Raw genomic sequence first — 18,264 nt, 5'->3', positions numbered from 1 at the left:
GTTGTAAGGTGGAATGCCCCGCCGCCGTGGTCTAGTAGTTAAGATACTCTGTTGCTGACCCGCAGTTCGCGGGATGGCATCCTGGCTGCTGCGGGTGCATTACTGATGGAGGCGGAAATGTAGGCCCATGTGCTAAGCACGTTGAAGAACCCCAGGTGGTCTTAATTTCCGGAGACCTCCACTACGGCATCTCTCGTAATCATATGGTGGTTTTGGGACATTAATCCCTACATATCAATCAAGGTGGAATGACATTGATGCGATGTGCCAGCTCCGGAAAGAAGTTCAGGAAAGCGAAAATGAACCATGAGGTAAATAGAATCGGCACGTACCTGTGGCAGATTGTTGCACCATGGTGCAGCAGTCTTACTGCATTTGTTTGCCAACAATTCCACTAGTACCATTGGTTACCTGCGAGAGATGTGTTTCGATTCGCTTGCACTTATTTGGGCATTTACAATGAACGAATACGACAGTTTTGGTGCAGTGGTCTATACTCTTTTTTTTTCAAGAATTCAAGTTTTTGTAGCTTCACAATGTTCTTGAAAGTGCTAATGTTTCCGCTGGACATTGTTGCACTATTGTGATCCTTTTACTTGATGCCTGAAAAAAGAAAAGCTTCTTTCAACCGTTTGAATTCTGTCTGCTGCTCCATTCTCTGAGCTTGCACATATATCGCCAAAATCCCTGTATTTACCACATTTGAAGCATAGCTTGCAATGAAGGTCTGCTTTAGAAGTATGTAAGCATCTACGAAAACATATTGCTAAGTGCCTCATGCTTTCTTTTTTTCATTCCTGCGATTGTTTTGTGGCACAAACAACTGTACTTTAGGTAATGTAAAATGCTAGTCATTGGGGGTTCTACAATAAATAACTTTAATTGCTGACGATAATGCTAATCTTGTCCAGTAATATGATACTAACCTGCCACAGTCCATCCTAACTGGAGCCGATCTTCTGTAGAGCACAACATGGTGTCCCGAAACCACAACACCATAGTGCCGCCGAAAATAAACCAGCAGCCTTGGTGTCAGAAGCAGAGCACCGTAGTTTTAGAATGACCGTGGCGGACAACGCGACGTGATCATCGGGATGGCGTGCTCCCAGTGACGGCAGGCTTTTCAGTCAAGACAAAGTACAAATGCTTGTCTGCTTGTTAAAGAACGCCTAATTTCCCAAGTAAACTGCACGATTATGCACGTGCTAAGGAATTACGTGATGTCCAGACGAGTTTCAATAACTGAATTGTTAAGGAGTCTTGTGGTGGGCTTTGAAACTTGGCAGGACTTGCGCTCGCCGGCAGCGGCTCGATGTGTTGACGGTGCATTTTGCAGTACTGGCTCCAACAGAATGCGCTCGTTGCGCTGATTCAGTGCGAACAGAAGCATTGATGCGTCACCAGTTCGCGAAACACAACGCAGGTGCGAAGCTTTCAAAACGTCGAGCATCGAACGCGTGAGTGCAACGTGGGTGCGGTTACGGCAGCAACACCGATGTAAACAAATTTTCGCGCGCCATCTTGCATGTTTTGAAACATTCTTTGAATCACCTTCAAAGCATGGGCCGCAGCGCCCCCCTCTCTCTTTTTCCTCCTAAGGCTTCGCTGCTGCTGCTGATGTAGTAGTGGCCTGCCCCTTTGCAACGGGGAAACACAGTGTCCTGGCCTCACGAAAAAAAAAAAAAAAACACCCACTTTCGCAAAAGTATGAGACGCGCACATGCAATGTTCAGCGTACAACACCACTCGGAGAGCCGCCTTTTCGTGAACTAGCGCTAGCGCCTCTAGATTGCGCAGTTCACAGAAGTGCTGGCGCCATCTGCGGGTCAAAAAGAGAAGCTCATATTTTGGCGGGAAGTTTGTGGCATTCACCAGCTGCATGTGCTCTTCAATCTAACAAAATTGTTTTGCATGTGTGGGTGATCAAATGTGAAATAATGCTGTGTTCGGCGTGTTCATAGTAGCATCTTCGCAACGCGAGTATGGTGTCGGTCGTGATAGGGTTAGCATATGCGACAGGGGTGGATACAGCCACTGACTTCTTTTAAGAAAGAAGGAGGTGGGGGGGTCGCATGAAGTGGCCATGACTTTTGTTTTTTACTAGCAGAAAAACCGCTTTATAGCATGAATACTGTTTTGTGCTCAAAGTGGTTTTACCCATTCGTTCTAATTGTCGATAAGAGGTGGACTACAAGCCCTGAAGTGAGGGGAGAGGTGCTCGCGCCCACCGCCTAGAGATGGCGCAAAAGCCGTACCAAAATGCAACGTACCTGTCGCAGAACGCGATAGAAATGGAGTGGTTCAATCTGGTTCAACCAGCGGGTCAGCAAGCCTCTTACAGCTCACTGAGCGAGACAACCGCCGCTTTTCGTGACTATGCTCCGTGAGCTGACTGCCAAAGAACCAACGCTGACTTTCACTGAGCTGCTCAAAAGATCCTGCTTGCCCGTGGACGACCCATCTCTTCGGCAGCAATCAAATTGTACACTTTTGGCGTGAGCGCCTGCATGTAGTCGGGAATGGAACGATGTTCCCTTTGCGTGTTTGGCTATTGGATTTATGAATGGTATAATTTGGTATGCTCTTCTTTCTGTTCCTTAGCAGGGTATGTGTCTCGTAGAGGAGACAAAAATTGAAGTGGCAGAGGGGTGTGTTGGCGACCAGTAAGTACTGAAGTTGAGATGAAGGTTAATGTTACGTGATAACTGCCTATATACGAGACGGAGTGCGAGAGATAGCGAGACTTCTGCACCTTGCTGGGTCCAGGTTGCAGTTGTGACTGACAACTAACTGTCAATGACGGTCACTCGCTTATGCGCAGAAGCATTCACGTGAACCAACCCAACCAAAGCATGCACGTCTTCTATGCATATTAAAACGTTTTACCTAAATTCACATAAAATGTAGAGATATAGTAAGCGGTAAATTATAAATGCAGAACACTGCTTGACATGCATCTATAACCGGAAACCTCCTAGTTTGCATTTGCAAATTTAACCTAATTGTAACGGTGATTTTCATAGGGCTAATCATGATCTGGGTTTAGATCAGACAGCCAAGTTTCAAGTATTCCAACATTTCCTGGTTGAAGAACTCCAGCAGGAAGTGGGTCTACAAAATTATTGCCAGACTTATTAGAGCTCATGCTGTACTAATTTCGTGCACGTGTTTGTAGCAGCGCAGTTTTTTTTTCTAATGTTCTAAAGATGCCTTTTTTACAAAACACAAGTACAAAAAGCCTATGATTGACAGGCTTGTTAAGCATGTGTTCCCGTACTTCTAAAAAAAAAAACAAGTTATAGTGATCTAAGATGGACCGGACGTTAGGTGTCTTGTGCAGAAAAAAAGGACGTTATTGTTTGCACTTTTGCATGCTCTTTTTCCTCAAAAGTGTTGTTAGGTTCTATAATGAAGGGGTGTATCAATTCACACTTACCTTTTTATACGCTAATATGAGCTTTGCAAATATATGGAAGTGTAAAGCAGTACAGGCATGAAAACGATATTGTGAAATGAATTTTTATTGCAGAAACATTCGCTGCATGCGTGTTCGCGGTGGTTTCAAATAATGGCATTTGAGAAGTGAACTCGGTCGCAACGAGGTTGTTACCATCATTAAAGTATTTCCTTTCTAACAAGCTGTGCACTCTGTTACCTGGAATATCAAGATATAATAAGCAGAAAACAATGTAAATAGAAACTAAGGTACGAGCTGCTTCTGTTTCAGTGTGGCGTTCGTATATGTAAGTTCGATGAAGCTTTGGAATGATACCGTATGAATACGCAGTAACAAAGCCCAATATTGCGCTTCCCACGAACATTGAATATGAAGTTGCGGTGCGTGTGTTGAGTCGTGATAACCCGCATAATCGTAATGATTTGATAGTATAGTATGCTTCAAGGGCAAATGATCTAACTGAAGCTGTAGATGCAATGTTCACTGCTGGGCGAACAGGCGTTGGGTGAAATGAGCATATTATACGAGCTGTAATGCAGAATTCAAGGACTGTTTATGCCAACGTTACTTTGGTTTGTCCTGAAATCACCTAGTTGCTGCTGTACCTGGGTATTTCGGTATGATTAGAAAGTAAAACGCTCGCAATGACTAAAAAAACAGAAATCGTAATGACACCAAGCTTGCGATAAAGCTAGCTTAGACGTTTAAACCAGGGTAAATGTCACGCACTGATTGAAAAAAGCGCCAGAAAGAGGTATTCAAAAGTCGTAGCTCAATGCCAAGATCATTAAATACAGTGGCTTGCAGCAACTCTAAAATACGTGTGTGGTTGCACACGATTGACTTGAAACGGTTAAAATATTACCGATGGCATCGTTTTGGTTTGTGATTACGTAGTGCGAGATTCAGTTTCTATAAATGCGGCTAAAGCAAATCAAAAAACAAGAACTTAAGCTGTATTTTTATATTGGGCTTCTACAATGCCGAGAAGAAAGCCGCTTTCGTGAGTGCCGACTTGATAAGGCGATAAAAAAAAACGGAAAAATATGCCATCACGTAACATTTACGTGCCCTTATCAGCCGTGTTCTTGAATATATCTACAATATTTAACGTGGCCTGTTCGGTCTTTTTGTTGTGATAAATACGAATAGACTGCAGTACAAAAGTAATTACGTGAGGGAGCGTCACAAACGCTTCATTGATTTCATAACAGACCGGAATACAGGATAACACTGACATAATTATTATATATTAAGTTTTCATGCTTTCAATTACCTTACGGTATCTACAAGCAGGTCATATTTCACAGAGAAATACGCAACGCAATTATCGAATACAGACCGGATGTCCTTGTACAGCAGTCGCAATAGCCATTTTTAGTGAATGAGGCCGGATCGTGCCAATATTAGCTATGATCGCGCAGCGCGCGAGAAAATGCGGTAGGCGATCATCGGTCAGGAGTTGCTATAATTGCACTCATTAGAAAACGGGTAAACGTGGTCTTCGAAAACAAAAATATAGTATAACTCGGGCATGGTATCGCAAGCTGTTATGCACGAGTGAACAGTTCTTAATTGACGTAATCGATTCGAAACCGACTGAATGTTCAGTGGTCCCTAATAACAAACTCAATAGTTTGTGCGACTTGCTTCGGGAAGAATCAGTCAGTCACCTAATGTGCTTGATGCATTCCCGAACTGCAAAAAAAAAAAATCTAGAGCCATATAGGCGTTTTCGAAACAATTACAATTCGGGCTTCATTCCTCGTTTCATATTACGAAATCTTTTACCACAGTTTACCACGCGTGAATAAAAGCCCTGTGTTTCCCCTTACGCGAGCCAATCAATACGTTATACGACTCGGTTAGCTAACAGGTATATCTATGTTTGTCTAATCTACGCGTTATACTCGCAAATTGTGCAAATGAGTCATAATTCTTATTCATGGTTCAATGGTGGCGGTTTCGTTGACTGGACGTGGCACGGGCTCTTCGGGCGGCGTCTCCACGACGTCGTCATCGTCCACGTCATCGACCACCTCCATCGGGCCCATCCTTGGCATGAAGCTGAGCTGCGTGATGCCGACAATGTAACCTGCGCAATCCCACAAAACGAGGTGGCTGAAAGCGATCGATATGTTTACTGGGACTGCTCGAAAGTGCAATCGGCAGGAACAGTTCGTGTTTGGAAACAAACCGCCAGCTTTTGCCAATCTTAGCGCTTACGGGTGTGTGCCTGTACACGGTAAAATTGGCGTAGATCTATCTATCTATCTATCTATCTATCTATCTATCTATCTATCTATCTATCTATCTATCTATCTATCTATCTATCTATCTATCTATCTATCTATCTATCATCTATCATCTATCTATCTATCTATCTATCTATCTATCTATCTATCTATCTATCTATCTATCTATCTATCTATCTATCTATCTATTGTTTGTCTCGTATTGCAAATATCGAATATAGACCAAACGAGGAACCACGTATTCTAACGAAAACTCTCACATCGTCTAAACACACATGAAAAATAATTTCGCATGATTGTACGTGTATACTGATTCATGCCTGTCACGTGCTTTATTTGATGTGTGAGAGCTTTCTCTATTAGGGAAAAGCTCGTTTTAGTCGTTGGAATGTCCGCTCGATGACGGCACTTGTATATGAAGAATATATAATGAAAAGATGCGAGATGGTGGTATACTTGGAGCGTTCACTAGAAGGACGAACGGATGGATTGACGTACAGACGGACATGCGGACATACATACATACATACATACATACATACATACATACATACATACATACATACATACATACATACAAAAACAGACAGATGGACGGACGGATGGACGCGGCCAGCGGATGATTCACGGTTTGGCGATAAAACCCTTCGAAGCTTCGTCACACTCATCATCATTGGCTCCATGGATATGCTGTAATTTTTTCACTCTTTAATCGCAATAATTAGCATTAGTCAGTGGCCGCATTTCATGAATATCACGCGGTGATGAGCTTTATTCGGAAAATTAGGATTGGCTAGCGATTGGAGAGTTGTAGACGTTAAGAACATAATTCTCTTTTTTTTTTCAAGTTGTGCAAGTTAGAACCTTGGATTGTTGACACGTATTAAACTAACTGCGATGGCTACATGCTAGTTTTGTTTACTGATAGCTTTGCGTCATTACGGACTCAAAAAAGATGTATCACTGTAGCTATTGTCCTGAAATGTGCGACGTATTAAGGTCGGTGCTATGGCCTCCATTAGTTCGTGTGCTTTTTCCTCCCCACTTCATTTTTCTTCAACCGTGGAAAACATTTCTACGCTAGCCCTCTTATTAATTATCACCATTTGTTGATTTGTTAGGTAATGCGTTATGTATACCATGTTCCTTTGTTGAAGCGTTGAGAAGGCCCCGCCGTGGTGGTCTAGTGGCTAAGGTACTCGGCTGCTGACCCGCAGGTCGCGGGTTCAAATCGCGGCTGCGGCGGCTGCATTTCCGATCGGAAATGTCGTAGGCCCGTGTGCTCAGATTTGGGTGCACGTTAAAGAACCCCAGGTGTTCAAAATTTCCGGAGCCCTCCACTACGGCGTCTCTCATAATCATATGGTGGTTTTGGGACGTTAAACCCTACAAATCAATCAATCGAAGCGTTGAGAACCTGCTTTCTATGCGTGTTCCCTAAAGGTTCCCTGTGCAGCTTTTTTTTGTTTTTTGCGTGGTCAATCCCGCAACTCTGTTGCATAGTAAGCTGGATAAAAATCAATAAACAGAAGGGGCTCAGATTTCGCATTTCTCCCGTTTTACCTGACCACCTGAGAGGAATAAAATGATTTGAAATCAATCTGTTAATCTCTTACTGTGTGCGTCTTGGCAGCATGTGTTATTGATGCAAGGACAATTTGATTTCCCATAGCGAGTGCCTGTTGGTTGGCACGGATAGGGAAACTGTAAAAGTAGGGAGGAATGGTGGCATTTCACTTACGTTTGAAGTTTATCGAGCACGTTTTTTGAAACACTTTTTTTTACTAAACTACAAAAGTCACAAAAAGGCGAAATCAGAAAAAAACAAACAGAGCAGTAGAAACAAAGAGCAGAGATGGGGCACTAACTGACGTCTCTGCTCTATGTCTGTTTCTACTGCTCTTTTTTTTTCTTTTGATTTAGGCGGTTTGTGGCTTTTGTTGTTTACTAAGTATGTACCAATTCGCCCAACAAGCAACTCTCCCGAACTGTTTTTTTTGTATTACATAATTGTTCGTTTGCCGCGTGCGATGTAATATGGTAGTGTTTTCCTAACACTTTTGCTCATTAATTCCTTACAAAGGTTTTATTTATGCGTTTTTCATTTATTTTGCTTCTTGTAAAGCGACGTCCCAACATTCAGCATGATGACTAGTGTGCCTATTATATCGAGGTAACCACATCGAATGGATCTCGCCACTAAGAAGAGATCTATTGTCACGCCGATAACACGAACTGAAGACGGTGGAAAGAAAAGAATGCCTATAGCTGGTTCGTAAACATCTCAATCAGTGAAGACTTTTAGGTCCTGTCGGATTTACTCTAACCGGATTGCCGCAAGCAGCACGTACCCTCAGCCCCACTTTACTCAGACTGCAACGATGTCTATCCCCAGCGGAATTTAATTACTACTGCCTGAAAAAGACCAGGACATTCCTACGATGCTTCGATCTCTTCTGGGCACAATATTTAGGCTTTTGAATAGGCTAAATACTCCGACAGCTCCCTGTAAATGCTGGAGGTTCTTAATCCAGTGGTTCGAGCGCTTCAGTAATCGGAGCTCGCCCACGACCCTCTCGATTGCCCGCGTGAGTCGCATGTCAGAACGTTAAAGCTATGTATGTCAAAGACACTCTGGCCTCAGTGACTGATTGCACTTCTAGGTGCGTCCAGTGCTTGCACTCTGTCTCATCCATATTCCCTTATCCCCGATGTAACGTAGCAAACAAGACGCTCGCCTGGTTATCCTCCGAGCCTTTGCTCTTCTTGCCTTCCCTACAGGTATGCGGTTCATGCGACTTTGCGGAGCTCTAAAATACTAGTCACAGCAGTTGCTTTACGACCAAAACTGATTCCAAACGTCACTGAAAACGAAAGCCTTGCATATTCGTGCTTGAAGGAACACTAAGGTGAACGATGAATTGCTTTATATCGACAAATTCTACTCTTAGGACTAACGTTGTTATTTGGACTCTCGCATATTTAATACAGGGGGAAAATCAATTTCAATGTTTCACTTTTAAATATCGCGCCACAATTGCGGCGGGTGTCGTGAAGGTTTGCAAAGTGCGTTCCTTGTATTTTTTGTGACATTGGCTCAGCGCCATTCCTTAAAACTTGGTATGTCAAGTCTATGACCGTCTCAGATGACAATGTGCTTTATTATTACAGATTAGAAATGGTGTGAGAATAACAGATGGCGTCAAAATCTATCACATGGCGGTGATTAGGGCGTAAATGTCAAGGTCGCACTGCCACCGGCTTTTTCTTGGCGCGTTTTGTCACATACTAAGCGTGTGCTTGCGGAAAGCATGGTTATTTTGAAATTGTGAGAGTTATCTGTGGCCATGAAAACAAATCTTTTTTCTCTGTAGGTTGGCATGCTGTTTGAAGAAAAATAGTACGCATTGTTAAAAAAAAACAATTGTTTTTATAAGAAAAATTTCGCCGCCCCCGGGAGGGCTCGAACCTCCAACCTTTCGGTTAACAGCCGAACGCGCTAGCCGATTGCGCCACGGAGGCTTTTTTTTCTTTCTTTATTGCCTGTTTACATACAACATTCACAAACATATATACATCAAACAAAGTAGAAACATGAAACAAAAAAGAGGTAAAAAGCATCATATTTAACAGGCTTTTTAAAATTCCTTCATCTGTAGAAGGCTTTCTACTTCATGAAGCCACTCGGGCACCTCTTGTTGAACCTTTTGTGCTTCCACGAACGAACAGACAGATTGAAAGAAATATTGCCTGACCGGACGTGCATTAACATCAGCATGGCGCACCGCCATTCTAGATTGCCATATACCGTGCAGGCCCAGTAACATAACTAGGTCGAAAGGTATTCCTTCTTCATTTGATACTGGTAGAAATCTGATGCCATAGGCATCGAGAGGCAGATCCTTTTTCAAAGTCCTTTGGAGAACATCCCAGAAAAAGACTGCATCCCAGCAGTCCAGGAAAACATGTTCAATTGTTTCCGGCTTTTTGCAGAGAAGGCAATCAACACCCCAAGGAACGAATAAGCCTTTTTCTTGCATCCATGTTTTCACGGGCAAGGTCCCAGTGTGCAACTTAAAGAAAAAGGATTTCGCTCCAGGTGTTACCTCCATTTTTTTAACACGGCTTAAGACATTTTGGCCTGGGCCTACACGGTATAATGCTCTATATAGGGGAACAGGAAGAACTGTTTCTACTAAATCTTTGTATAACTTTTTACGCGAAACCGTACTGAGGTATTCCAATGAAAAACGTGTTTTTAGAAAGAGACATGAATCAACAACTTCTTTTAAGAAACCTCTAACACTTGCTTTGATTCTGGCAACCGTCTTCCAAGCCTAAGCTGTATAACAGTACGTATGAATGGGTCTCGATTATTTCGGAAAAACATAAACCGATTAACTAACTGACGAAGATACAAATGACACAGACCAAGTCCTCCAGAGCGAACCCGTCTGAATAAGTTAGTTCTACTTGTTCGCTCCCAAGAAGAACCCCACAAGAAAACAGCAAATATTCGATGAAGCTTCTGTAGATTCACACGTGAACAATGCATTACCTGAAGGACATACCAGAGCTTACTGACTAAAAATACGTTACAAAATGTCGCTCGTGCGAAAATTGATAGCTGGAAACCATTGAGTTTTTCAGCTTTTTCTCGTAGCTCCACGACCTGACGCCGCCAGTACGGTTCACTGTCACAATAATATTCTAATGGCACACCTAGGTATCGTACTGGAGTAGTAGTCCATGAAATACCAGCCACAAATTGTGGAGTCACAGGCCATTCGCCGTGCCAGTAACCCAGGCACTTGCTCCAGTTTACCAAACTACCACTTGCATTACAATAAAGGTTCACAATTTTTATGGTTTCAGCGATACTATCATAATCTTTACAAAACACAGCTATATCATCTGCGTATGCTAGTACCCGTACTTCAGCTTCTTGTAGTTTGTACCCCACTATGTTATTGCTTTTCATGACTTTTTGGCAAAATGACTCTATATAAATTGAAAATAGGAGGGAAGACAAAGGGCAGCCTTGTCGTACAGAACGTCTGACATTAATTCGTTTCCCAAGAACTTTGTTGATGATTAGCCGAGTTTTACATCCAGTATATGCCATTCGAACTGTATCTCGAATTACTTTGCCAACATTGACATAGTCTAACAAAAGAAAAAGAATTTTGTGCGGTACTCGGTCAAATGCTTTTTCTAAATCTATCTGGATCATCGCGATGTGATCATTTGTGACATCGCAGCACTCCAATACACTTCGTGCCTTGTGAATGTTTGTGAATATAGTGCGCCGTTTGATCCCACATGTCTGGTGGTCGCCCACAATGTTATTAATAACTGTCTGCAGTCTCCTTGCTAGCACTTTCATCAAAATCTTGTAGTCGATATTTGAGAGACTAATTGGCCTGTACGATTTCACTTCACGTAATTTAACTGCGTCCTCAGTTTTTGGTATTAAAATAGTATGAGATAGCAGAAAAGAAGGTGGCAAAGTCTTTATGTCTAAGGCTTCGTTAAAAACCGCTGCCAGGATCGGTGCTAGTTCGTGTTTGAATTCTTTATAAAAAGCGGCTGTTAAGCCATCAGGTCCTGGGGACTTTCCTAAATGGAGGGCAATGATTGCTTTTGTCACTTCCGGTTCAGAAATAGGACACTCTAGGCTGTCTTTCCTGCAGTCCTCAACCTTTGGCATTAATTTTAAAAATTCATTCTTGAATTCATCTACATTTACTTTACATTTATCAAATAAAGTGGTGTAGTACTCGTTGAAAGCATCCTCTATATATCTTTGTTCACTTGTAACGTTACCCATGTATTCAATCTGATGTATAACATTCCGCTGAGCGTTTCGTTTTTCGAGACCAAGCATTCTTTTGGTCGGTTTCTCTCCTACGGTCATTTTCTCTGCCCTTGCCCTTATTTGTGCGCCACGATATTTCTCCTCATCAATTTGTTCCAATTTGGACTTTACTGACCTTATATCATTTGTGAATAAGCCTGGCGTTTTGCTGTCCTCTGCTAGCAGTTCTTTGAGATTTAAACGTAGGGTTCTTTCTTCTTCACTCTTTCCGTGTTTTATTACACATGAGCGTTGTATAGCTATCAACTTTATATTCTGTTTAAATTGTTCCCACTTCACTCCGTATTTTTGGTCCCCACTATCTATGTTTACCAACGCCTCTCGAACACTGTCCATAAATTTTTCATCTTCCAAGAGATTAGAATTCAGCTTCCACGTGTCCCAGTTAAATACTGGTCTACGTCTATTCCTTTTACCTATTACAAATGATACTAAGCAATGATCACTAAATGAAATAGGGAGGACATTGTACTCACTGATAATCGGAATTAAATCCAGTGATACGTAGGCCCTATCTAGGCGCGCATGACTGGAGCCTTGGAAATGCGTATACAGTGTTGGTCCTTTACCAATACACTCTGCAACATCCTCAAGGTCTAAGTCAGAAATTAGATTCGTTAACGCGACTGTGCTTGAGTCGTTGAAATTGGATGTACTTGTTTTATCATCGGCACTGATCACACAATTAAAATCTCCCATAAGGATGACTATGCGATCGCATTCACAATAAGTACGAATTTCGTCGAATGTTACACACCGTTCATCAACTTTAAGAGGTGCATATAAACAAATCACTCGCCAATTAAGAGAAAAGAAGGTCAAATCACAAACAACAAACCTTCCGGATGAGTCAGACGTGACGTTTCGAACACTGGCACCTAAACTATTCCGCACAAAGATCACACACCCTGCCGACCTACCAACTGCATGACTGACGCTGGCGGTGTAGCGTCCGGTGAAACGTTGCAGTAGGCTCTCGGTGGCGTCCACGCTCTCCACTTTGGTTTCCTGAACTGCAATAATGTCCAGGTCTTGGTCCATGGCTAGTCTGTAGAGCTGAGTCTGTTTCTTCCTGGAAGCCAGTCCTCGTATATTGAGCGTCGCTGCTTTCACGGACCCGCTCAGCGACGTGATCGGTGAGCGGGTCCAGGCTGAGAGCCCTGCACGTTCACTTATTGGGCTCTCGTCGTCCAGGGCGGATCCATGTTGTACACCTTTAGTTTGAGCGGCCATCTTCGCGTTTGAGCGACGACGACCGTTGGCGGGCAGCGTTTCGTTTCTTGCCTCCACTGACCACCTTCCACTGCATTTCCGACTTTACTTGCGTTTCGTCTACTTGAGCACCGTCGTCTGAATCGCGACGGCGTTTTGCAGACGCCGATTCTAATTCCATGTTTAAGGTATCCAGATCACTAGGCAAATCCTCATTTTCGTGTGTTTCGTTCGCCAAAGAGTGCTGTGAAGCCGAGTTTAGAGGAGTCGAAGCAGCGTTGGCCTGGGACGCCGGCGTTTCAGGGCGCGTTGCTTGCAGCTGCGACGCGGCGTGCATCGCAGGCGCAGGACGCGTCTCTTCGCTAGTCGTTGGGGCCGCTTGACTTCCCATCTTCCGTTCGGCGGTCGTGTCCGGAGCTGAAGAAACTTGCTTGCTTTTCCCCAGCACCGGCGTGTCGTCCGATGTCGTCTGCTTCTGTGGTATCGCAGGCAAAGACGCTTGTTCAGATTCCTCCTCATCCATGAGAAGTTCACTCTGTTGAGTCTCTGGTCGTCGCCCTGCAGCTCGTGCGTATGAACGGTTACACTCATCCCGCTCATGCCCGAAAGAGTGGCATTCGCTGCACCTTGGGACCTTACAATCGCGTCGCATATGCCCCGTGCTTCGGCACCGCAAGCACAAAGGCGGTCTTCCCGGCACCACGACCAGTGCCGTACTGCTGCCAATACGCACCTGATGGGGCAGTTGATCCACTGAAACGCCATCTCGTAGTTGCATGCGTATTACACGAGTGGTCGATTCAACTCCTTCAAAATCCTCGACTCTCCATCGGTCATCGGTCACCTCCTTGACGTCGCCGTATTCATAGAAGGCACGTCGAATAGCGTCTTTTGTAACATCGAACGCTAGCCAGTGCAATTTCATTTTAACTTCTTGCCGCGTCGGGTCAATGACAAGACATACCCGGTCTTTAACTTTTATAACGCCTGCGTCTGTCAGCACTTTCTTTGCTTCCACGGTCTTCATGTTCAATAGCCACACGTGCGACATCTGATATGCTCCGATGCCACTTACTTGCTGTATGACGCCTAAATCTTTGAGAGGTTTCCTGAAGTCGTCGATGCGGTACGGTCGGCCGCTGACGTCGCAGTGTAGAGCTACTGCTTGACGCATCGCTTCACCTGATGGCAACGAAGGCAGAATAATCCTGTAGTCCTTTGGAACGAGGGGAGACGCTGTACCGCGGCCGGCGTCGGCCGCTGTCGCTGCTCGGGATGAGCTTTCCATCCTGCGTCCGCACGCGTCGGTGACCAGAAGCAGAATGATTGCGCCACGGAGGCGAGATGCCTCGCACTGCCAAAGATACAAACTCGCTAATCTCGTGAATGTTTCGAGAACTTTGAAGCTTTTTATCTTTGATCCATAAGCCCAATTGTTTTGAAATTTTACACGGAAGAATTCTTTGCAACTCAGCTACATAAGTAGTTTTGCTAATTACGCAAAAATTACTACACATAGCATTGGGTCAGACAGGCCTGAATCGCAGCTGAGCTGGCGATCACTTGGCAGTTCCGGGCTTACATTAGCTTCGATCGTCTCACCTGTCTCTTTATACTCTCAACCCCCCCCCCCCCCCCCCAACTTTCTTGGCGACACTGTATTATACGTGGCCATTAGGGACCGCATGCTGTGGCTTGCTTTGTTGAAGAGGCCATGACAGGGTCACCCAACAATACGTAGTTTTTTTTTCGTGGATAACTCTAACTAAATCTACTACGCCTATGCAAACATTAAAAGTGGACCTTTCGAGAATATTTCAGGCCAAAACATCCTGAAAGTAGCTGACTGTAAATCTCGCCCACTGCCGCAACCGCCGTTCTGCCATGGCTCCTGTGATGTCACGTGCCGCAAGGAGTGGTTTTGGAACAATATCGTTCACTGGAACGCAGACACACAGCGAGCTCGGATGCTACCCTGGACGCTGTCTAATTCCACCAAATTGTCAAATTACGTAACGGCCGCAGTTTAGGCATATCAGAGAGGTCGTAGCAGTCCACTGGGCCAATCAGCATCGTTCAATGGCGGAATCTGACAATATTAATGATCTGATATTAATAATCTGACAAATTAAGTGATCGACCAAAGGGCTAAAATTGAGCCAGCTTATGCGTGAATGCTCTAAAATAACCGAAAATAAAGTTTCAGGGTAATTTTTCGAGCATCTGCACAGAATGCTTGGGCGGTGATTAAGCCCGTGTCTGTACATAACGATTGGCATTTTTTTTTTTGCGTTCGACACAGCTCGCTATTATAGCTTTGCTGTAATAGCGAGTGATCAACGATGAATATCAGGTCTTGGATGAGTTGGGCAATATCTTCCTTCTTTGGCTTATGATGAGCATTACGTTTACCAAATTGTTACTGCAAGTGCTAATTGAGACGACTATGTCAGCGATTAGTTTTGCTTCGAAAAGTGTAAACATTGAACAACCCGATTTTTTTTTATTGAATTACTTCTTATGATGTCCCCCGTTCATTCAGAATTTGAGAATGACGGAAGCTAGAATTTATCTATAAATATCACGCCATCACCGGAGCCCGGGTGTTCTACGACATTAGTAATTTCCTTTTCCTGCTATATGCAGTTCTTATTCTGAAAGCGCTGTCAGATAATATTACAGTGCAGAACTGTAGATTAAAGAACCCCAGGTGGTCGAAATTTCCGGAGCCCTCCACTACGGCGTCTCTCATAATCATATGGTGGTTTTGGGACGTTAAACCCCACAAATCAATCAAATCATCAGAACTGTAGATTCCTCGAAAACGTAATATCTTTAGCTCCGAACTATGAACATTGCACCTTGTAAGTGGTGACATAACAGCGAGTTTTCGCTAGCAAACGGGCTAGCTGTTGTCATTGATTCGAACTTCCAAGTTTATCCGAGTGATAACCGTTGGTGGCTTGAAAAGGCCTGGTTTGGAAGAAGCATGAAGAACAAAAAAGTTGTCTGGGAAACGTTTTAAAAGGGACGTACGCTTCACTGGGCCACTTTACTGTGAACAGGGCTCCCGCATGGTAGCCGAAACGTCAATATTACTTAGAAGTGTGGCAGCTTGGGCTAGTTGGTATGGCATGACGATAGTTATAGCGCGAGAACAAAACGACGACACAGTCCTTCTTGTCCTTCTTGTCTCTGTGTCGTCGTTTTGAAGGTGTTCTCGCGCTATAACTATCGTCAATATTACGTTTTAATAATTTTAGGGGCGAACCTCCTAAAGCCGTGGGTTTGTTTTTCTAGTGTGACCGGTTCGTGACCAGTTAGTTTATGGATCACTCTGCAGCTGCAGCTAGTGTGAGAGACAAACAGATGGACGGACAGACATACAGACGGACAGACTGACGGACGGACGGATAGATTCACGGTTTACTGATGAAACCATCCGAAGCTTCGCCCCACTCATCATCATTCACTCCGCGGATATTTTTAGTATGGGCGGAGATCTTTCATTTTGTTTGTTCTTGATTGGTGGGCAGCGATACAAAGGTCTATCATGTGTTGTATTTTTAGCTTGCGGTACATATCATGTTTGCTTTGCAACGTTAGTTAATGGCGACTTTCAGACGTGGATATCTAAAAATGAAGTCACTCACCTTCCTTGACTGCTCCTTGAAAGTTTGGCCCACACACCTGCCGAGACAGAGCATTGGTTGTAAACGATGGTGCGATGTGCAGTGCGACCACATCAAGGTGAATTGATTGAGTAAAAAACGCCTTACCTTGGTGAAATGCTTGAAGATGCATTCCACGTAGAGTTTGTCCTGCGCAAAATTAAAGTGAAAAATGACAATCGGCATCCCACCACAACTGTGCGACTGCGTAGCAAAATAGCTATTGGAATAAACTGCTCCTGAAGAGCCTCTACATATCACATAAGAATAAATTTTGATGGAAGAACACCAACCTGAGTTTTGAAGTCTGTTTCCTTGTACTGAAACAAAAGAGGGGCAAAGAAAATAACTATTGTGTTGTTGCGACAAAGGTAAAAAAATATCTGAAAATTTCAGGGCATATCGCCATGAGCATGCAATCATACGTTTGCATGTCCCATATGCATGTATCCATATTCTTCCTGCATTTAACTCAACATCCTTGCTAGAAGAGCGTCAACAGTGAATTCATGGTCGCCGGATCGACGGATTTCGGGCACAAGAACAAGCCTGGGTGGCGAAGCGCTAGCAGCAACTGCGCACCGAGGATGCGGCAGCCTTCCAAACCGAATGCAAGGGAAAACGGCGAGCCGAGGAAGCGGCGTTGCGGGCAGATCAGCGTTAGCATGGCAACGACAGAACGCCCGCATCGTTGGAAGTTTCTGAAGTGGCACTTAGGCTTCGGGCGTGACGTCTCCAACCGCTCGCAGCAGCACATTTCAGCTTCGCCGCTTATGTATGACGTTTGGAGAGAGGGCGACGTCTTTATCATTAACGCGAAAATAAAACAAAATAAAAATTTTATTTTATTTTCCTGATTGATTGATATGTGGGGTTTAACGTCCCAAAACCACCATATGATTAAGAAAGACGCCGTAGTGGAGAGCTCCGGAAATTTCGACCACCTGGGGTTCTTTAACGTGCACCCAAATCTGAGCACACGGGCCTACAACCTTTCCGCCTCCATCGGTAATGCAGCCACCGTAGCCGGGATTCGATCCCGCAACCTGCGGATCAGCAGCCGAGTACCTTAGCCACTAGACCACCGCGGCGGGGCTTGTTTTGTTTTCCTGCGTCGAATGCTGCCTGCGATCTCGTATCATATTCGCACGTGGCGGGTGCTCTTTCATTAAAGTTCTTTCTTTCCTTTTTTGTTGGTACCACCCTACCGTTGCTTAACGTCCATCGTAATCATTGATAGCCCGTTCAAATGACCTTCGTGTGTGAGCAGCCTGATGATTCCTTGAACTTACAATACAGGGCAATAAAAAGCAACGTGTTAGGCCACAATCACGTAGCATTTTTTCAAAGTGGTGCACTTTAAACGAAGGCTGGAAAAATTTAAGCAGCACAGATCTTAACCGCTGATTGAAACTCTTATGTTTTTCTCTAGACTCGCTATTTAAAAAGATCATCAGACAATTTTCGTCAAGCTTGGCAGATCGGAAGAAAAATGTTCTGACATGCTCTATCTGGCTCAAAATAATAATGCGCCAATTGAAGACACGTAGCGCTGATGAATAACTTTTTATTACTAGCTGCTTTTTAGCTGAAAGACCCTTTACAGCTGCTGTGTGCCATATGCTGTGACTGTCTTCAACGAATGAATGATTGAATGAATGAATGTGTGCCATATGCAGTGACTGTCTTCAACAAATGAATGAATGATTGAATGAATGAATGAATGAATGCATGCTACGAACGCACTCCGTAAACAAGGCGGCATGCACCGTGTGCGTCACAAAGCTGAAA

General features: G+C 44.0%; 2 protein-coding genes and 1 non-coding gene across 3 annotated transcripts in view; all 3 read right to left on the bottom strand.

The window, feature by feature from the left end:
- Positions 1-3,505: 3,505 nt before the first annotated feature.
- Positions 3,506-18,264, bottom strand: part of LOC119165718 (uncharacterized) — a 31,685-nt gene continuing 16,926 nt past the window's right edge. The window contains exons 7-10 of the mRNA XM_037417799.2: positions 16,767-16,793; positions 16,582-16,623; positions 16,456-16,492; positions 3,506-5,552 (exon numbers count right to left, since the gene is read on the bottom strand). Coding sequence (XP_037273696.2) covers positions 5,401-5,552; positions 16,456-16,492; positions 16,582-16,623; positions 16,767-16,793 — 258 coding nt within the window. The 3' untranslated portion in view covers positions 3,506-5,400. The remainder of the gene's footprint in view (positions 5,553-16,455; positions 16,493-16,581; positions 16,624-16,766; positions 16,794-18,264) is intronic.
- On the bottom strand, positions 9,161-9,234 carry TRNAN-GUU (transfer RNA asparagine (anticodon GUU)). Its single transcript has one exon. It is a non-coding gene; the product is annotated as a tRNA-Asn (tRNA).
- LOC142769127 (uncharacterized) lies at positions 12,807-14,115 on the bottom strand. Its single transcript, XM_075872072.1, has one exon. The coding sequence runs from the start codon at positions 14,088-14,090 to the stop codon at positions 12,807-12,809; it is 1,284 nt and encodes a 427-aa protein (XP_075728187.1). The 5' UTR covers positions 14,091-14,115.

This window comes from Rhipicephalus microplus, chromosome 8, assembly GCF_043290135.1.
Source record: "Rhipicephalus microplus isolate Deutch F79 chromosome 8, USDA_Rmic, whole genome shotgun sequence".
Lineage (NCBI taxonomy): Eukaryota > Metazoa > Arthropoda > Arachnida > Ixodida > Ixodidae > Rhipicephalus > Rhipicephalus microplus.
This window is presented reverse-complemented; position numbering and strand designations above follow the sequence as displayed.